General features: G+C 40.1%; 1 protein-coding gene across 1 annotated transcript in view; it reads right to left on the bottom strand.

Annotated features, from left to right (window-relative positions):
* The window catches only part of CACHD1 (cache domain containing 1), a 234983-nt gene that overhangs the window by 68333 nt on the left and 144203 nt on the right, over positions 1-22447 (bottom strand). The window contains exon 4 of the mRNA XM_019957321.2: positions 11074-11180. Within this exon, the coding sequence (XP_019812880.2) occupies positions 11074-11180 (107 nt within the window). The remainder of the gene's footprint in view (positions 1-11073; positions 11181-22447) is intronic.

The raw sequence follows: 22447 nt of genomic DNA on the forward strand, positions 1-22447 counted from the left end.
TAAATACACAGAGTTGCAGACACACAAAAACACACATACTTTCCCAGCAGACCAGAAATTACATAGTACCTCTCAGTAGTACTCCATGCAATAGCAATCCTTTGGGAGGGGAATCAAATAAATTAACATCCCGAGCACCGCAAACAAAATTTCTGGCATTATACCCTATTGCACCTTTCCAATTCCTACTCCTTGCTTACATCCTGAGTATCAATTTACCATGTATTCAGGAGGGGCCGTATTTCACAGACCCCCAGACACTGTTTATCCTATTCCAGAGGGGGTAAGCATATCAAGTGACCACATACCAGCCACTTTTGAGGCTTCCCAGGTGGTTCTAGTGGTAAAGAATTCACCTGCCAATGCAGAGAGATGCAGGTACAACCCCTGGGTTGGGAAGATTCCCTGCAGTAGGAAATGACAACCCACTCCAGTATTCTTGTCTGGAAAATTCCATGGACAGAGGAGCCTGGCAAGTTACAGTCCATGGGGTCATAGAGAGTTGGACACGATTCAGCATTGAGCATGCACGGGCACTTTTAGCTATGTTATCTTAGTTAATTCTTACAACAACCCTATGAGGTAGATTTTATTATTCAGGAAACCAAGGCATATTGAGGTTAATTTTTTCAAGTATATAATAGCCAGCAAAAGCCAAACTTATGGAGTTTCACCAAAGAGATACTGTTATTCCCATTTTAGAGCTAAGAATATTTTGGCTCAAAGTGAGGAGTGACGTAAGCCTTGAGCCTGGAATGGGATCCATGTAGTCCTCTCATTCTCCCAGCACACTGATCATGTCAGCTAAAGCCCATTGCCACAGTTAGATTAATGACAGCTGACCCAGCTATCTCACTGTTTACTTCAGTTTAATACTAAGGAGAGGACATCCACAAGTCTCTGACTCTGTTCCAAGCTCACAGTTCATCCTGTCCACTCTGTTAATTACATAATGTAAAATAACCAGTCCATTTTATCCTTGATTCAGTTGAGACAGCCTGGTCATGGGCTTAGATAATCTAGAACAAATTTCTGAGCCAATCCAAAATCAGCACAGGATACACTGCTCTGTCTACCTTCGTTTCCAGTAGACCATTTCCAGTGGACTCAAAGGTCAAGGTCATCTCCAAACACTCATGGAAGGAATAAGAGAAAATTAACGGAGATGGAGTTCTCAAGTCAGGCTGATCATTACAATCAGCTCCTGAAGCCTCAGATTCCCAAGCTTTACCAAGCCAACATTCTGATTCACTAGGTCTGGGTTGAGGGGCCAACTAATAGGTATTTCTGACAAAGCACTTAAGGTGCCCCTGATGATCAGCCAGGTTTGGGACACTCAACCAGGATGGGAAACGCCATTGTCTTATCTGTTTCCTTAACTTCAGTTGCTTCCTAGACTCCGTCATCTTCAACATATAAATATTTTCAAGCCGCTCTAAAAGTATTATCATGATTTCCCTGATGGTTCAGTGGCTAAACTCCATGGTTCCAATGCAGGGGTCCCAGATTTGATCCCTGGTCAGGGGACTAGATCCCACATGCCGCAACTAAGACCAGGTGGAGCCAAATAAATTTGTTGTTGTTCAGTTGTGTCCAGCTCTTTGTGGCCCCATGGACTGCAGCAAGCCAGGCTTCTCTGGTCTTCACTATCTCCCAGAGTTTGCTCAAACTCATGTCCATCGAGTTGGTGATGCCAGTCAAACACCTCATTCTCTGTTGCCCCCTTCTCCTCTTTTTCCGCATCAGGGTCTTTTCCAGAAAGCAAGCTCTTTGCATGAGGTGGCAAAAGTATTGGGAGCTTCAGCAAGCATCAGTCCTTCCAATGAATATTCAGGGTTGATTTCCTTTAGGATTGACTGGTTTGATCTTCTTTCTGTCCAAGGGACTCTCAAGAGTCTTCTCCAGCCCCACAGTTCTCTTTATAGTCCAACTCTTACATTCATACATGACTACTGGAAAAACCATAGCTTTGACTAGATGGGCCTTTGTCAGCAAAGTGATGTTTCTGTTTCTGCTATTTAATACGCTGTCTTGGTTTATCATACATTTTCTTCCAAGGAGTAAGAGTTTTTTAATTTCATGGCTACACGCACTGTCTGCAGCAGTTTTGGAGCCCATGAAAATAAAGTCTATCACTGTTTCTATTAAAAAGGTATTATCAGCAGAACCTTCCCTATATCTGATCCCCTCCTGAGTTATCAATGACCTTTTACCTTTTCTATGCCAATCAACTTGGAAGAGTGGTCCCCATGGATTCTTAATTTCTTGTTCCCCCATTCATCCCTCATCTAGCCAATTTCCTCTCTCCATGGCCCCTCCCACTTTTGGATGATCTTGGCTGCCCCCCAGTTTCTCTTCTCTCAGGCTAACCACCCTTCCATCTGTTCTCCACAAAGCTCTCTTGCCTGCTCTGCTTAAAGTCTTCAACTGCTTGACTTCAAGCTAAGAAATGAAAACCAAACCAAACTTCTCACACTGACATACAAGGTCCATTAAAATCTGACTTAGTGCTACCTTCCTTTTCCGTTACTTATTCCCTCTTACACAGCGACCTGTGCTGGATGCACTTTTTATAGATTTGGAAATGAGAAATGTGTTTGGTACTCAGCTTGAGAGCATTCAGCACGGTGTCATACTATATCTGTTGATTTTTCTCATCCCAAGTGCCTTCAATATACATAAGACAAGGTTGTGAGCTCTGTGAGGGGAGGAATTCTGTCTTAACTACCCTGGTGTCTGCCACAGTAACTACTGTAAAGTTGTCACAGGAGAGAAACTTATTATGAGGGAGAAAGAGAGTCAGGATTGGTTCTGGTCTCAATCCTTGGTAACGAGCAAAAGGAAGCTGCTGCTAACTGATATATGGAACATGGCCCACGGAGGTGGTTTGGGTGGGAAAAGAGAGAAGATTGTGGGTTTGGTCAAGAGTTTGATGTGTCAGTAGGTAGAATATAGTGTTGAGGAGACATCTCTTCATTTTAAACCATCTGTCATAAGGAGGCATCAGACTAGGAGTCAGGACACGGACGTTTAGTCACGTTAATACCAACATTTTTTTGTTTGACTTTACGTAGATCAGTTAACTTCTCTAGGCCTGTTTCTCATTTATATAATACTGACAAATATTTTCCCTTGGTATCCATGGTAAGAATAAGGCAAAAGTATAAGATGGTTTATGAGGTACCAAAGAGTAACAGATTGATTTTCCTGTGTGCATTGTATGTTTGAAATCACCGCAGTTAGTTTCATGAAAATAATACTATTCATCTGGGTAGTCTGTTTCAATAGTCTCCATATACCTGAGACATTTATACGTGCTGATTTCCTAAGCTAGGACAACCAGTTCTGATTTATAGCATATCACATATACATTCTATTCTTCACTAAGGTTGTTTCAAAAGCCTTGGTTATTCCATTATAAAGATGAGACAACAAAGTACAAAAAAAATCCTAGTTCTATTTATTCAATAAGCATTTACTATGTACCTTCTGGGCTTCCCTTGTGGCTTAGCTGGTAAAGAATCTGCCTGCAATGTGGGCGACCTGAGTTTGATCCCTGGGTTGGGAAGATCTCCTGCAGAAGAGAAAGGCTACCCACTCCAGTATTCTGGCCTGGAGAATTCCCTGGAATGTATAGTCCATTGCGTCCCAAAGAGTCTGACACGACTGAGCGACTTTCACTTTCCTATGTACCTTCTATGGGCCAGGGCCTGGATTGAACACTTGGCATACAAAAAATAAATGAAAAGGAGAAGAGCATCAAACAGATGTCCAACATAAAAGTTAAAATTCTATAGTAAGAATGGATCATAGAGTAAAGTAATAAAGAGTTGTGACTGGGCTGACACAACTCTGAAGGGCCACCCCCACCTCTAAGTTCCCTTGGGGTGGCTGAGGACTCCACTGAGGCTGTACCCCAGCCCATCTTCTCCTACTGCTCAATCCTGTCTCTCCCTTTCCCCACAGATTGCCAACCTCCATCTCAGAGTCTGCTTCCTAGTAAACCCAACTTGCTACAAAAGACAAGGAATTCTTACCTAATAAGAGTGAAGTATAGAGAAGTGATAGAAACTAGGGATTTGGAGAAAGGAAAGGGATTCCTTGAGGATACAGCTCAGAGGTCACAAGGAAGTGAGAGAGCAGAAGATGAAATTGAAAGGCCTCCATTGTTATTTGGAAGGTTGAGGGAAGCAATCAGAGATTTTTGAGAAATGGAGTTATAGAGTGAGTACTTTAGCATATCTACCATGTGCAGAATACATTGAAAATGAGGAAGAATAAGAGAAGGGAAACTTTGGGGCAGATTTCTACATTAATTTGTCTTCTAGAAAGGCAATGAAGATTTAAATCTATGGTACTGAAGTGGAGAAAACAAAGGGGATTCAAAACACATCTTTGAACTATGGAATTTAAGCCAAGTTTCCCTTTAATGAAAAGGATGATGAGATCTACATTACAAGTGGGTGTGATGAGCAGGAAGAGGGACACACAGGTAAATGCCCTACTCAGGTGACTTCATTCACTTATGCTCTCATTTGGTCAAAGCTGTTAAAGCCTGAAGTCTCAGGTAGAAAAAGGTGAGGAAGAATTCCCAGTGTAACCAGGAGAGGGTACCAACAATATATTCCAGATTGGGGAGTAAGTTTAGAGGAAAGTGTTCTTGCTTGTTTGATGGTTTAATTTTTGAGGTAGCTACCGGATTATCATAGAGAAATATGTGTCCTGAAGTTGGTTCCTCAATAAATAAACTCAGAAACAGGCCACAGCTGGAGACAGAGATTTAGAATTGAGTAGCATGTGGTGGGAGCAGGAGTTCTGTATAAATGGAGAACATTCAGGGAGATAACAGTGAGGGGAGGAAGGTGGTGAAGAGAGGACATGCGGGGACATCCACCATAGGAAAAAAGAGCCCAAGAAGAGGGATGATAAGGACTGGACAGAGGCGTCTGGGGATAAATGGCACAGAACAATTTTATAGAAACTAAGGAGGGTAAAGTTTCCTAAAAGGAAGCTTTCATGCCAACTGCTGTATAGCAGTCATGGGAAACCGTGGAGGGGTCACTTGAGATCCCAAGGAGCAATGAGGACTTCCCTGAGCAATGTGGCTCAGTGGGAAAGCATCTGCCTGCAACGTGGGACGCCTGGCTTCAACGCTTGGGTTGGGAAGATCCCCTGGAGGACGGCACGGCAACCCACTCCAGTATTCTTGCCTGGAGAATCCCAGGGACAGAGGAGCCTGGTGGATGACAGTACATAGGGGCGCAAAGAGTCAAAAGCGACTGAAGCGACAACGTACATACACACAAGGGAGCAAGGATATAGTGAAAAACCAGGACAATCTCAATGTTGAACTGGAGTAGATTGGTTGATTTAACATTGTTACACAATTATACATTGCTACAACAATAGAGACTTTGGAGAAGTATATTTGTTTTCATAGACATATAAGAATATACAGAATATATTTGCTAAGTAAAAAACAACAAAAAAACCCAGGCTGTATTCATTATGATCACAGGTATTATGGAAAGTGTATATATACACATGAGAATCTATGTGGCTAGTAAAATCTTCTGAAATCAGTGTAATAGGATTGTTGTAAGAAACCTAGAAGACGAGACTCCAAAGTAGCTCACAGTAGAAGAATAGAACTTGAAGAGGAATCAAAGGGAAGAAAGGTTCCCTTTGTTTGTGTACTTAGTTTTATGTATATACATATGTACACCCATCACCATACATGAATGTAAATGGAATCATAACCTCAAGAGTCTAGATTTCTAAGTGATTGAATAGTTTTTTAAATAATTACCACATCTTTTATGATACTATCTCAATCACAAAGCTGGATTAATTAGGCATACAAAATCCTAGAAAGTCCTAGCTTGATTGATTTTATTCTTTTTTTTTTAGGTAGAACATAGCTTCACATTGCATTGGAATTAGCATTTTAACAGATGATTTTCAAGTCATTTTAAAGAAAAACAAAAAACCTACAGCACATAGCCAGTGCTTTTCATTCAAAGAAGGAAGTGATGAAACCACTGAAATTAGCAGTTTGGTCCACAGCCTCCAGTGCCCATCTGGACCTCCTGCAGCATTTACTGCTGTAACATGACTTATAAGCGCCTCTTTCACCCCATGAATCCTGTTTCTCAGTGAAGATGGCAACGTGACCAAGATCGAAGTTTCCAACTTCAAATGCTCTTTAAATCAAACACAATAAAGAAAGTCCAGACACCCTTTCTTTCGGTGAGAAAGAGTAACTCTCACTTCCACTCTCATCTCAATTGCGTAACTCAAGAGAGCAAGAGGCAACTTTCCTTGGACTCTTCAAATAAACTCTCTTTAGGGATCAGGCTATGCACAAGAAAATAGCTCAGCAGGAATTTAAGAGAGACAGAGAGAGAAAGTGAGAAACTAGGGATAAAAGCAGGAAAGACCCTGAGCAAAACATGACCCATACCATCATGTAACACATGCACTATTGAACGTCAGCTATTTGTATGGAATCAGGGACAGGAGTCAATTTAGAAAGTAGAGATGTGGTGGGGTCATTTTAAGACAAAGAATACACGTGTGTTGGATGGATGGACACATGACCTAGTTTTGGATAAATGAAGCTAAGAATGGTTTACAATTTATGTGAGTCTGTTTCCAGCTAGTCTGAGAGGCAATCTGAAACTGTGTTATCAATTAGGAACCCATTGATGGATTATATACAGACTGAAAGAGCCTGAGGCTGGACATTTTACAGATGTAAATATCAGACATGTGATAGCCTAGAAAGCACATTAATTCTGCTCTGAAAAGGGGCATGAGCCAGAGAGGAGGGGAAGGGGGAGCTGTGAGGTCACCCTCCCCCATCTCCCACTCCTCTCATATTACAAATGACTGTTCAAGAATGTGGACTTTGGCTGTAGCCACTGCCCGGTGCAATGTCACAAAACTTCAAATACGAGCAAGTCCGTTCTCAAATACCTGAATACTGCCAAAAACGGCTTGTAAATCTAGCTGCATCAACTGTGCTGAGAACAACTCTTGTCAGTTAGGGTGTTATACCAATCTTTAGGACGTGATCTTGGAAACAGCCAAATTCAATATCTGATCTCTAACAATCTACCTCTTCCCTGAACATCCTCATTCTCCCCATCTTTCCCTTGACAAATAAAGACTGTAATAAAACAGCATTTGGTCAGGATCCCCAATCATGTGCAGCTGAGTTCTACTCTAAAACCTCTATCACAGAAGGAAATCTTAGTGTAACTAATAGGTTTTCAGTGCCTCCTCCAACACGCTCTCCCTGTCTCCTAGCCTCACTCTCAGCTGAGGGTCTCTTGCTTCCTAATTCTCTGAGAAAACACAATCACTATTGCAGGTCATGCTCCCAAGTTCCTGACATCACATTGGTCATTATGGGCATTCCACACACTTCCTCCTTCTTCCTCCTTCCCATTAAGAATGAATGCTCTGTGCATTTCCATCTTCTACTTGGAATCCCACCATCTCTTGCCTAATCAAGGGTAAGGCTGTAGCAACTATCTCTTTTCATGTCTCTCTTTTATCTACTGAATCATTCCCTTTGGCACATGACCTTGCCATAATTTCTCTCAATTTAAAAATATCATCTATACTCCATGTGGCCCTCCAGCTTTCCATTCAGCAAACCTTTGGAGTTCATGTGCTTAGCATCTCCTGCTCCATTCTTAAGAGCCTGAGCTGATGAAGATCAACCTTTCTTTTACTCTACGATTCCAGCAAACAACCTTTGTCAAATTCACCAGTTAATTGGTGTTTATGTTGCTTAATTTCATTTTCTCAAGAGCCTTCATCTTACTAAGGGCCTATTTAGCACAGTTGACCTCTCCCCCTGTCTTGAAACACTTTTGTCCTTTGGCTTAAGGCTCTCTTGGTCCTCCTACCAGACTGATTGCTATCTTAGATTCCTTTACTGCTTCCTCTTAGAGTGAACTCTAAGTTGTAAAGTGTCCCAAGACTCAGTCTTTGGACCTCTTGTCATTATTTTTTCCCCATGGCCACTTGTTGTATGATCCTACTGAGTCTCATGATTTAAGTATTACCTATACACAATGAATTTAAGTGATGAATGTCCAGTCTGGCCCATTCTCTGGACTCCAGACTTGTCTGGGTTTCCCTGATAGCTCAGTTGGTAAAGAATCTGCCTGCAATGCAAGAGACCCTGGTTCAATTCCTGGGTTGGGAAGATCCACTGGAGAAGGGATAGGCTACCCACTTCAGTATTCTTGGGCTTCCTTTGTGGCTCAGATGGTAAAGAATCTGTCTGCAGCGCAGGAGACCTGGGTTTGATTCATGGGTTGGGAAGATGCCCTGGAGAAGGGAAAGGTTACCCACTCTAGTATTCTGGCCTGGAGAATTCCATGGACTGTACAGTCCATGGGGTTGCAAAGAGTCAGACACGACTGAGTGGCTTTCACTTTGGGCTTCCCTGGTGGCTCAGATGATAACAAATCTGCCTGAAATGCAGGAGAACTGGATTCGATCCCTGGGTCAGGAAGATTCCCCAGAGAAGGGAATGGCAAACACTCCAGTGTTCTTGCCTGGAAAATTCCATGGACAGAGGAGCCTGGTGGGCTACAATCCATGGTGTTGCAAAGAGTCGGACATGACTGAGTGACTTTGACTCACGATACACAATGAATCTAAGTGATAAATGTCCAGTCTGGCTCATTCTCTGGACCCCAGACTTGTATACACCACTGTCTATGAGACATTTTCCCTTGGATAACTTTTCTAAAACTGAGATGTTGACTCCTTTCCTCCCACAGAAACCTTCTCTTTCTCACCTCCCCATCAACTCTGTCATTCTTGTTGATAAAGTCAAATATCTTGGAAGTCCTTCCCAACTCTTCTCTTATTCTTAAACATTCTGTACTGGGCACAACTGGGAAAGGAAAAGAGAGCAAATACTGAATCTGGGAAATGAAAGACTCAGGTTCCAGCTCTCTGCCCTGAGCCACCCTTGGAATCTCCCATTAGAATGTCTCTGCCCATTCCATGCCCTTCTCTACTCACTTCAATTATGTTTTTATGAAAAGTATTTTCACTGAATTCTCTTTCTAGTAGTAAATCCCACCTGCTCCAGAAGGTCTCCAGATTCTTCGACCAATTTTTTTTAAATGACTGAATTCATTATATATTGGTCTAGACAAGAAGTGCCTGGCAGATTTAGGTTGCATCATTTAGCTAACAGCTATAGTTTTTTAATCCCTAAGCAACATAAAGCTTACAGTTCTTTCTTTCCAGACCTAATAGATTACCTGGTTTGTGTATACAATGCCCAAAGACTAGAATTCTTCCTCTGAACCAATACTGGGTAGGGCTCTAAAAGTAAATATTCTGGGTCTCTGGCTTTTCTCTTGGCTTATACATGTTTCCTGGAGACCTGGAATCTGGGAAATACACTTCTTCATGTATAAGGATTAAATCTTTTATTTCTCCAGTGATGAGGGAAGTCTTAGGACCATTCTGAGCCTCAGAATGTTCCTTGGTAAAATCCTAGGACTGAGATTGGTAGGTAATTTCTAAAGGCATTTCTAGCTTTTATTTTTTAATTAATTTATTTTTAATTGAAGGATAACTGCTTTACAATATTATGTTGGTTTCTGCCATACATCAACATGAATCAGCCACAGGTATACATATGTCCCTCCCTCTTGAACCTCCCTCCCACCCCATCCCACTCCTCTAGGTTGTCACAAAGCCCCATTTGAGTTTCCTGAGTCATACAGCAAATTCCCACTATTTTACACATGGTGATGTATATGCTTCCATGCCACTCTCTCCATTCAGCCAACCTCTCCTTCCCCTGCTGTTTCTACAAGTCTGTTCTCAATGTCTGGGTCGCCATTGCTGCCCTGCAAATAGGCTCATCAGCATCATCTTTCTAGATTCCACATACATGCATTACTATATGATATGTGTTTTTTCCTTTCTGATTACTTCACTCTATGTAATAGGCTCTAGGTTCATCTACCTCATTAGAACTGACTCAAATGCATTCATTTTTATGGCTGAGTAATATTCTGATGTATATGTGTACTACAGCTTCTTCATCCATTCATCTGTTGATGGACATCTAGGTTGCTTCCATGGCTTAGTATTATAAACAGTGCCAAAATGAACATTGGGGTACATATGTCTTTTGCAATTATGATTTCTTCAGGGTATATGCCCAGTAGTGGGATTGTTTGGTCACATGGTAATTTTTTATTCCTAGCTGTTTAACACTTCCAGTTTTTAAAAGGTGAAGCCTTCAGGTTCTGAGGCCCATCACCCAACAGCTGTATACAAGACAGAGTGAGAAATGTAGATCGGAACTCTAGGGCAAGAAAGCAGAGACAGGGTGCCAGTTTGAAGCTATATGTAACCGTGTGCACACATGTCCTAACCTTAGTAGTAATTACTATTGCATATGACCGAGTTCCGACCAGACCAATAAGAAATTTCAACATACAGTCAGTTGCCCATATCCACGGATGTGAAATACACAGATTTAAAATGTCAACTATATTCTTTATACCTCACCATATATGTAAGGGACTTGTGTGTCTGCAGATTTTGGTATGAATGGGGGCTCCCTGGAACCAAGTATCTGCAGATACTGAGGGATGGCTGTACAGCATCATGGCACTGTTCTGTAGTAGGAAAGTAACTTCATCATTCTTCAACTGCCCCCTCAAATTAAGAATTATGAACAGGGAATACAAATGAAATTCAACACTTTCTAAATGCAGAGACAATTGGGTCTCGAAGGTAACCTTTAAATGTGAATCTGCTAACAAATGAGATAATAGATTAAGAATCTAGCAAGTCACATGGCATAGTTCACAAACACAGATGTAATACAGTGAATGCTCAATGTATGTCTGCTTTATTTTCTTCTTCCTTTCCCTCCTTCGAGGGTCAGCTTGCCAGAAAGAAATACCTAACTTTAAGAACATATTTTTTTTCTTTCAAACTAAATGTAAAGCAATACATTTATTCAAAAATGTGGTGGAAAACAGTTCACCTTTATGAAGTCAAGAGATTACTAACCTGAATTTAAGTCTCGTCCTGGATTGAAGGCCCGGCTATTAACAGTAGTAGATAGTCGATCACAACTAATTGTTCTAGATACATTGGTATTAAAGTTCCCATCAAATCTGAAACAACAGAAGAGAATCAGCAATATTTATCTGGTCCTTATTCAATTCAGAAAACAAACAAAAGTTAATAGTTCAAATACTGTGTACAGAATAGGTCAGCTCATGAATAGTAAAATTACAATTTAAATATTTTTAAAAATCACTTCAGAGTAGTGTGGACAAACCCAACATCTGCATCTAAAGGTTTTAGAAATCAAAATAAATTCTAAGAAGATTAAAAAAAAAAAATCCTTCAAGACAACTTTCCCTGCAGTGAATGACCAGGTACTGTTAATGAAATCATACAGAAAATAGATTTGACAAAATTTAGACCAGAATGACAAACATTCAGACTTAAGCTCTGGTGTGACATGTGAAAAAATTCTTTAAATTATTCTGTCTGAAAACCAATGACCAAGCATAAAAACAGACAGTAGTGAAGGAGAAGGAATGGCTGTGGAGTAGGAAAGATCTAGATTTGAATCCTTGCTCTGTCACCATTACATGTGTGAACTTGCATAAATTGTACAATCTGTCTGAGCCCCAGGTTTCTTATCTGAAAAAAAAAAAAGAAAAAACATTTTCCAAAGCTGTGAGAAGGCTGTAAACAACGTACCACAGTTCCTCTCATGATAAATGATACACAGCTTGCACGTTTCAGGCTGTAATATAGATGAGGCCAAGGTCTTTCCTGATTTCTAATGGGAGTGCAAGGCTGAACCTAGAGTTAGAACAGTGCTAAGTCTCTGGCTAGTAGCTGATCAATAAACACAAATATAATTATGACTCATTTCCCAGGGCAAACAATCTACAAGAAAATAATAATAAAATCTACTGACTCATATAGTCACTAAGACTATTTTCCAGTGAATTTTATCCAGAAGTAATAAATCCAAGTAATTTTAATTTACAGGTAAATTAAAGAGATTTAGCTTTGTTCTAACTCTAGGTTCAGCCTTGCACTCCCATTAGAAATCAGGAAAGACCTTGGATTTATTACTTGGATTAAAATTAAATCCAATAATCCAATAATTTTCTCTTTTTCTCCAAAAGAGAAAACTCTAGAACTTCTAAATAAGCTATTTTGGATTTCAGATACTGAGATGATTCATGAAGGTTCTAAGAGTTACCTGTAAATAAACTCAATCTGAAATTAGGTCTTTAAAAACTAGTGTTAAATGTGTATCTCTGATTATAAATATCATTAATGAAATTTCATTAACACGGGTAGAGAAGTTCTTACAACGCTGAAGAAACACTCCTAAAAATCAAGATCCACTTTATCATTCACGTGAATGTTGATTTTATGGATCTTTTTTATAAGAATTATTAAATTGAACTGGCTGTATAAGCAATGGGGCTGGGTTTTCAAAGGGTATGCTGGGTTCCAAAGCAGTTTTGTTTCGATACCTATCATCCCAAAAGAGGAGACCTTTTAAGAGATCTTAAGAGACTCTTTAGTCCAGTCTCTCATCCAGTATAGAATTATATCAACACTGTCAACTGTGCCTCCAAGGATGCAGTTGCTTTACAAGTGTGGTCACTCTTCCTTGGACCTGCTCCAGTTTGTCTAGACGAGAAGATTGCTGCCTCAAAAGCCACAGATGGAGAGAAAAGAAGAGATTAATACATCAGCAGCTGCCAGAGTGTATGCTGGCAAAGCAACATAGTCTCACTGTCCTCTCTTGTTTTAGTATTTAACATCTGTGAAGCAAGAGTAGCATTAGACAAGGAACTCACTTGCTCTCCATGCACTAGATGGTCATATTAAATCTATTCCCTCACATACTTTTTAAATTAAAGACACGTAATATTTAGGCTTTGTGGCCTACAAGGTCTCTGTCACAATGACCAACTTCTGCCATTGTAGTGTGAACGCAGCCAAAGAGAATTTTTAGAGGAATAAATTTGGCTGTATTCCAGGAAAACTCAATTTTCAAAAATAGGTGGTGTACCACACTTGTTTCACCATCTCTGATCTAGACTGGGGCAGTCCTACAGAATTTTCTGAGATGATGAAAATGTGTCATTTTTGCACTGTTCAATATGGTAGCCACACGTGACTACTGAGCACTTGAAATGTGGCTACCGTAACTGAGAAACTAAATTTTCAATTTTGCTTAACCTTAATTTAAATGTAAACAGTCACCAAATAGTGGCTACCATGTTGGACAATGCAAGTCTAGAAGGTTCTCCTGATTGTCTAATCATCCTTCAAGTCTTTGTTCACTTATCACTTCCCCTGAAAAACTGGATTGTGAATGCTTTCCTAGTCTATGTGAAGTGTTTCCATCTTCTCTCAGGGCAAGTGCATAATTTTAAATTTATGGATCCATTTGTATATGTCTTTTTAATTGGACAATACTTATAAATGTTTTTAATGGGTGGCTTTTTATGGTTCAGGCCATATGAACAGACAAAATCCCCTTGAGAGCAGATCACATGTTTGTCGGTTTTATTCACCACCATGTGTGTATACATATATGTATACGTGTGTGTGTGTGTACATAAAACACTAAGCATTGTTCTTGTCAAAAGCAAGCACTCATATTAACTGATCGTCTATGAACATTCCTCATATGTGCTTAGTCCTATTTTGGATTCTTGCAAAAGGCTCCAGAGGTCTAACAACTGAGGACCATCCCTCAGATAAATGGTTCCTAATTATCTAAAGTCTAAGCCCCATCAGAATCACCTGGCAACATGTTGGAATGCAGATTCCTGGGCTCTACCCTGGAAGATTCAGATTTAGTGAGTCTAGGGTAAAGTCCTCCCTGAAATCTGACTTTGACAGCCTCCTGAGGGGTAAGAAGCCCTCCAATCCTATCATGTAGATTCCTTTAGAAATAAGGCAGTACAAAGGCTTTCCAGGAACTTCTCCCTATGCCTCAAAGAGACCAAGGACAGAGGACCTTTCAGTTTGAAGACAGCAGAGGAATTCTTGGGTATGCCTAAAACTCATAACTGGACTGTGCTATACTAATTACAAACCTTTTTCACACCTACCTATCTCCCAGTTGAGGAAAGTGACACCAAGGAACACATTGCAAATCAGGGACCTAAAAAAGACTTGACTAGATCATCACTACCTCCCTGTCCAAGGATGAGGCACATGTATTGTTTTATTTAAGTGACACATAAAGAACTTGTTAAAGGGGATGGGCAACTCAAGAGAGCTACTGACAACTTCTTCCAGAAGTGTAAGCCTGAAGAGAGCCCTCTTTCCCTGGATGGAGTCTCTATGGCCAGGACCTGTGCCATCAGCCTCAACTCTGGGGAGGGTTAAAATCCAGTGCAGCACACATACAGATTTCTGTGACCACTGTGAAATGATAGTTCACTCCTGAACCAGGGAGACTAGGGAACTATTTTTATGGGCTGTTTTCCTTTCTGTACTGAAAAGATCATCTCTAAGAGCATGAAAGAAAACATTTTGATAACAATAAAACTGCAAGTGACACATTAACGAGAGTAGGTGCTCAGTAAACATTTGTCAGTCAAAAAAAGGTTTCACAATATAGTGCTTGTCATCAATAGCCTGCCCAACCTTCTTTCCCCACTGTGTCCCAACCTATAGTTCTACTCAGATCATAGTTCTAATCAATACATGTTTTTCTGTTGGGTCTCAACTGTGATGCTTTTCATTGTTCATAGTGCCCATTCTACAAAACCAGTTTTCTGATTTTCCTTTTCTGATTTTCCTCCCAGGAAGTCTTCTTGTCAGCCCCAGTCTATGAGGAGCCTTTTCTCCTCTAAACTGACTAGTGCCATCCTGCCTCTTGTGTCCATTTTCCATAATTTTTAAATATTGTTTTATAAACAAGCTTAGCATAATGTCAATAGAGCTGATGTCTGATAGATAGGCTGGTTGGTTTTAGATTCTACTTATATCAAGAAAATACTTATCAATAAAAATTCTAACATAAGGTTTATTATAAACAATGAGCAAATTATCTTACTTATTTTGCCTTCTCCACACACTAAATAAAAGTATAGTAAGAAAAACTGCCAAGATATTTTGTTATGGAAGCCTTATTGTCTAAATTCTACCACCCAGCCCTCGAATGCCCAATTCTCTCTATAACCTGTCGCATATCTGGGAAGTCTTAGTTCTGCCAATGGGATTGTGGGTTATTGAGGATTTAAAGTTCTCTCTCAGGTCCAGTACATTGCTGGGAATGTATAGTTCTCTGTAAGTTTTCTTACTGGTAGCTGACTGCTGTGGAAGGACAAAAAGCTAAGTCACTGAAAAGCTCTGCCTATTTCATTCAATCATATTCAGAGAACATCTGTGATGCAAAAGGAACTGCCACCTGGCAAAAGCATGCTGCGGTCATGTTCAGGAGCATGCCCTCAGATGTACACAGACCTGAACTGGAGTTTGGGTTTAAAATGCTTATTGCTCTCTAACTCTTGCATAGAACTTACATGTTTGCAGCCTACATTTTTCTCATCTATAAGATGGTGATAAAAATTGTATCTATTTTGTAACCGGAAAATAGCTCTGAAGAGCCTTGTACATAGTAAACATTTAATAAATAATAACAATGAATATTAGGTGTATTAGTAATGGTAACAGTTAACAGCTCCCGTGTTACATTGTATCGAGAATATTCCAAGTGTTTTACACAGATTAACTCATCTAATCATTACAAACCTGAGAAAAATACTATTATTATTTCATTTAAAGACCAAGAAACTGAGGCACAGAAATGTTAATTAAGAAGTCCAAGCTTCACAAGATCCTGGGAAGTAACAGGATCAAGATATGAACATATATTCAAGCTCTCCTTTTAAAAGGAGAGCTTTTAAACATATATTAAAACATATATTAAAAGCTCTCCTTTTAATGAATACATTACACTGTATCTCAATAAAATCAATAAATTGTCATTAGCATTATCTAAAACAGCTGAAGTACAATTCAATTCTTTCAAAGAAAAGGATTACTCTAAAGGCTTGTGGGGCTTAGCGGAAATCTTTGCTTTTTACTTAATAGGAAATGACAGTTGCTAAGCATAAGGCTCACAATGGATAGCTGCAGAGAAAGAACTCTATGGACAAAGATGAGGAAGATGGAGAAGATATAATATTAAAGACAGCTATTCTCTATCAATTATAGATAACACCGATTTTTAAAATGTTCACCACTGGCATAACTTTGGAATGTTCCACTTTGGGGTTACTTTTTATTACCGCACTCCAGAAAAGCCTCAAGGTCCCTTTCCATTCAAATCTGAATTTGAAAGGTTTCTGAAATCTGAGAGGTTTCAGGGCAGCAGAGGTGGCTATAAGTTCCAGATGGACAGAAGAGTCAGCATGTCCACTCTCCACATAGAGAAGAGACACAGCTCATAGCAATTTCTCTCCTTTTCCTGGTGTTAACATTCTCCTCTGGGAGAAAGAACCAGGCATTCTGGTCATCTGATGACTTAAACAAATGGCTTATGTACACCAAAGATAAGATAAAAATAGGAGACCAAAAAGAGGAAATTTCACCAAATTCTGAAAATTTTCCATGGGACAGTGAGTTTCAGGTGGGTGCTAAATAACATTACAGACAATGGCCACAAATGTGAGCAACACATAAAACCATGAAACAGGGCTCAGAGAAGCCCCAGCTGGTAACATGTAAACACACAGCCTTCCAGAGATCAAACCTGATCCCAAAAACCATGTCAAATACCTGAAGACATTCTTTTTCTGAAGAAATCCACCCTGCTGTTTGAGAATTAAATAACCATTTTGCAGGAGAACCTCAGCCAGAGGGCAATATGACCTCTCCTCTAGTTAGCTCACAGACCTAAGTTTACTAGGAAAGGATGAAACAAAATTCAGTTCTTGCTCCCTGGGTAATCCACACATAGTGAATACTAGTGGTTTTAAATTAATTTATTTCTATCAACTGCCAACATTCTGATACTTAAAGGATTCAAGGACAAGACAATCACTCTCCCTTCTCCTGCATGTTCCATGGAATCGTCTAAGTGGCAATGGTTGTACAACCTCTCAATTTTCTTGAGTCTCCTCACACGTGAGGAGCATCCACTCCCCAACTGAATTAACATGAAACACACAGAAACAAACCTCACCCTGTTTCTATGGTTGCTGACATTGCTGATGTGCAGGCAGGGATGGGAGCAGGTGTCAACAGGGGGCTTGGAGATACAGGAGCATGGTGTGTTCCAAGCTGGTGAGTCAGTCGGAAGAAGTAATTTCACGAGCAAAACACCTGTGATTATCTCTCCCCTTCTACTCAGCCACACACACTAATGCTAGCTTCTCTTTTGAACTCCAAATACCCATAGCTTCTTATGGAAAACTCTGAACAAACTTTTTGTTAACCCAGTAAAACTTGCTTAGTGCCATCCCAGTTACCTGAGTTATCTCCAGGCCTCAGTGGAACTGCTGCCTTGCCTAAAACGAGAGTACATTTAATGCACATGTGCCTTTTAGAAAAAATGATTTCTAAGAAGAAATGTACTATTTACCCTGATTGGGAGACTGTGAAAAATGCAAAGTTCATGCTTCTAAACCATTATAAAAACATATCAGTTCTCTTAAGGGTTACCTAAAAGATTTTTCATTGAGAAATACATAAGCTGCCAGTCACATTTATAAAATTTCAGCTTTTATAAGGTCAAGAACTGATAAAATTATAGATTTTCATATAAAATAAACAGGCAACTTATCTTTGCATATGGCCTTTAAAAAAGTCATAACAATAAGAGAATAATCCTATATAAATCCCCTCTAGACTTTCTCTCTAAAAAGGGGAGATATTGGATTATGACTGCTTTCTGTATTTATTTTCATAAGATAAAACTAGGGCCTTAAATTTAGTTTCAAGAGAAATAACTCCATCTTTCCTACCCCCTCAAGTTAAAAAAGAAAAAACTTCCTTCTGGATTTACTTTCATGAACAACTGATCGAAACTGCATCCCGAGGGAGAAAACAGAACTGTGACTCCCACTTTGATCTCTTCCCCATGGAGAAATTCACTCCCTGCCTGGCTTGCAAGATGTTCATTTGATTGACGTTTGCTCTGATGTGCAAACTGCTTTGAACTTCAGACATTTAATTCCCATCAGGCTGCAGTCATTTTTATTCTCCTTCAACAGGATTTACAAGCAGGAGATCAGCAAATGTAGAAGATAAAATAAATTTGCAGAAGCTTTGAATCTTACATCAAAACAGTGTTCAAGTGAGTTCCAATTGGATTTCATTCAGCCTCGGTTCACAGTGTAAATCAACTTTTCAGTGGAGTCCCAGTTTAGAAAGGAAAAGACACAAAAGGGAGAGAGACATACACCAGTCGGGGTTTACTTCCGGAATCTCTTTCTTGGTCTTTGTTTAAATTTCCTATGGAAGGTGATTTGCCAGGCAAATCACTTAAAACCCTGGGTTTTCCTCAACATTTCCAGGCAAAGTCTGACCAATTTATCATGTAGCACAGAAAAACCACACCCACAGTGTGCGTTCCAAGGGTGCTGCTGAAATGTGGTATTGTTCACGGGCACGTTTTAAAGGTAATAATTTAAAAAGCAAATCCCTGTGGATATCTCAGAAGAGCAAGGCTTATGCTGATAGTTGAGTCCATAAATAAAGCCAATATGCTGACAGCTAATGGGGTAGGGAATTTTTTTTACTTGTTTCCTTGTTTTTAATCACTGCTAGAGACAGGCACGAGGGTGTTTCTTTTTTGTAAAAGACCACCACAGTTACACACCATTTCTTGAGGAAGCAAAATCTGGTATGGGCTCAGAAGCTGGTGTGGAACAAATGCGCTGAGGCTTGTGATGGATCTCCCAGTCTACGGCAGACCCTTGCTGCTTGGTGTCACCAGATTACCAAGTTCCATTTTAAGAGCAGCGCACATTTTTGTAGGGGGAGGCGGGGCGGGGCAGGGGGAAAGAAAAGATGGCAAAACCCAGCAGCTACAGGAGACTTGGAAAGGAGGTCCAGTGGTTAAGAGGTTTCCCTGGTGGCTCAGTCGGTAAAGAATCCACCTGCAATGCGGGGGACCCAGGTTCTATCCCTGGGTTGGGAAGATCCTCTAAAGGAGGACATGGCAACCCACTCCAGTATTCTTGCCCAAAGAATCCCCATTGTCAGAGGAGCCTGGTGGGCTATAGTCTATGGAGTTGCAAAGAGCTGGACATTACTGAGGGACTAAGCACATCAGTGGTTAAGACTTCACCTTTCAATACGGGAGGGTGCAGGTTTGATACCTGGTTTGAGGAGCTAAGATCCCACGTGCCTCGTGGCCAAAAAATCAAAACATAAAACAGAAACAGGACTGTTACAAATTCAATAAGGACTTTAAAAAATGGTTCCCATAAAAAAAAAAAAATCTCAAAAAAGGAGGTCTGGACATAAAAAACATCCGAGCAACAGCCCAACAGTGCCTGGTTTACTCAGATATGACAGGGAGACATTTCATTTCACCTCCATTCAACCAGGTTCCCACTCATTCTTTCTGGGAAGTGTCTGCTCTCCAAATATTTGAGCAACACCAGTTGAAAAGAATTAAACAAGAACCCCCTTATCTTCCACTTAACCACCCATGAGAATAAAGTTAAACAAAGAAAGAGCTAAGATAAAAATCAAACATCTGCCCTGGCAAATATTTAAACTCTGTTTGAATGGTGGAGGAAGGGGTAAGAGTGGGGTCACTTCAAAAAGGAACTATCACATTTATAAAGTAAATGATACTCAACTCCCCCCAATGGAGTTTACTTATTCAAACACCTAAATTAATGGGCAAACTGAAAAGCTGTCAAATAACGTGTAATCATGTTCCGAGAAATGGTTTTTCCTTCCATCTCTGCAGAGATTGAAGAGATAAGTCACATTCTTTCTGTTCTTATCAGTAATAAGGATTAAATCTTCAGGGTTCAGCAACCCAGACAGAGTGGAAACAAGGCTGGTTTCGAATGCCCTTGGAAGGTAAGGCTTAGAGCAATCAAGCATCTCTCTCTGTGTGAGGATCTAAGTATCATACAAACCAGTCACATTTCTCTTTCACCATTCCACACCCCTGCCTCCCCACAGCAGATCACTGGCAGAAAGCCCTGCTGTGATCTGTGTTTTGCTTCTAGAATTCCATTTAAACTGCTTTCTCACACAAGCTTGGGAAATGGCAAAGGTGACACCTAGGGGAACTGGAAGTGGATCCACAACCACGTTAAACATTTATCCTTTAACCTTCTTGTTACCAGGTTTGGGCAGGAATGCACGAAGAAGAAAGAAAGAAAGGTATCTGGAAAATAAAAGAGAAAACAGACAGCTGGGCAGAGGAATCCACAGGCTCCCTTTGTGCCATTCCGTAGCCCCCGTCCACCCTACCACTTGACCTCTAACGAGGGCTTCGCACATGTTACAGTTGTTTATATACTTTCTCCGTTGTAAAGAGAGAGATCCTTTCCCATGTTTATCCCTAGAACCTAGCCCAGAGTTTGCCTGTGAAGAGTACAACTGTAGTAAATGCTGAATGACAAAATGCAGAAAACGGAAGAGGCTGAAACTTGCCAGGACTAGAGTCAAGAGCTTGTAAATGCGTATGTTTTCTTCCCACACTTGCACTGGGTACTTAGTAAATAGCAGACAACTGTGAGTGGTATGACACAGACATCAAAGAGAAGCACTAAGAACTTCAGTTAGCAGATGACTGTGGAGATGAACTGGTTCAAATCTGTCAGGCACGTTCATGTTGGAGGAAGACAAGGCTTCTCCAGATCTCTGTTCTGCAGAAGGAACATGAAACATAAGATGTGAAATACTTATGGCTCATGTGTCCTCAAAAGGCATTACTGACTCAGTATTCAAAAGCTAATAAAGCTGTGAGTTGGAAGACAGCTGGGTCCACATCATACCAGACCAGTCTAGTCTCCAAGAAAGATTACGGCACAGTGATTTTTAAATCTTGACCTTCTCTGATACATTTTGGTATTTTTGCACAACAAAAACAGATGAAGACTTCAAGGGAATGCCTCTGTGATAACAGGGTATAGTTCTTAGAGCTGGGCAAAATGTACCAGGCAGTTTCGTTTAGAAATCAGACAGACAGGCAGACAGACAGATAAATGGAAAGAAAGGAGAAGAATTTCAAGACCAACTCTCCCTAAAATCCATAAAAGGCCACTGATGAAAATCAGTATTCTAAGCAGTGTGGCAGGTCTCCTGTCCTTCCTCCAGTGAAGGTTACATAAGGAAAATTCAGAAAGCAGGCCTGTCAGACTCAAATACAGGCGTTTTCTGCTATGAGTGTGCTCATCAATAGTCCTAAAGATACAGATGTGTATCTACATACACATAAGGAAATAACACAAACTCCTGCAGCAACATAGTTTTAAAACAGAAATACAATTGGAATTTGCTATATCGAGGAACTCAAACAGAGGCTCTGTAATAACCTAAAGTGTGGGGTATGGAGGGAGATGGGAGGGAACATATGTATACCTGTGGCTGAGTCCTGTTGATATTTGCAAGAAAACAACAAAATTCTGTAAAGCAACTATCTTGCAATTAAAAAAATAGAGAAAAAAAAGACTGAGAAATATACTAAACAGAGTGTGGAAGCTTCACATTCAGCCAATTTAGAAACTTCAGAGGGTCATACAATAGCCTCAAATGAAACTCTAAGAAGGAATACATAGTTCAGCATTTCAGTTGGCAGATAAGCCATTTCAATTTTACTACTGGTCAAAATAGTTTACCATTAAAAGAAAAAATGGTTTGGAATCAGGAAACCTAGGTTCTACACCCAGCTGCCCTGAGTCTTGACACGACCTCTCTGAGCCTTCATCCTCATGTGCAAAATGGAGGAGGAGGGGCATTGTACCCCACCAGGCTGTCCTGAAGATCATAGGAAGAATGTAATTTAAGTAAAATAATGTTTACAGAAGAAAGTATTTCACTGAAGTTTAAACATATGTAACTCTTTTACATAAGTTAAATATTGTAACTGAATCAACCTTCTGAAATGTAACGCGTTCTGCAAAATCCTTGTTGAATTTTTAACTAGACTCAAGTCCTTCTGGTAACAATATCCATACAGGCTGTATCTGTAACATTTTACCAGCCTGCAGGTAATAATGATTTTTAAGTGGACTGGAGATGAAAATGTGAGAAAAGACAGGGAGAACACTTGAAAGACAGATTCGTCATTCAGTACTTTGAGGGCAAAAATACAAATACACCTTCCTGGGAAATGAACAGAACCTTTGATAAAATTAAACTTGTGTCAAGAACCATGCTTGTCACTTTATTGGACGTTGTGTTA

The sequence above is a fragment of the Bos indicus genome, chromosome 3, assembly GCF_029378745.1.
Source record: "Bos indicus isolate NIAB-ARS_2022 breed Sahiwal x Tharparkar chromosome 3, NIAB-ARS_B.indTharparkar_mat_pri_1.0, whole genome shotgun sequence".
NCBI classification, from domain to species: domain Eukaryota; kingdom Metazoa; phylum Chordata; class Mammalia; order Artiodactyla; family Bovidae; genus Bos; species Bos indicus.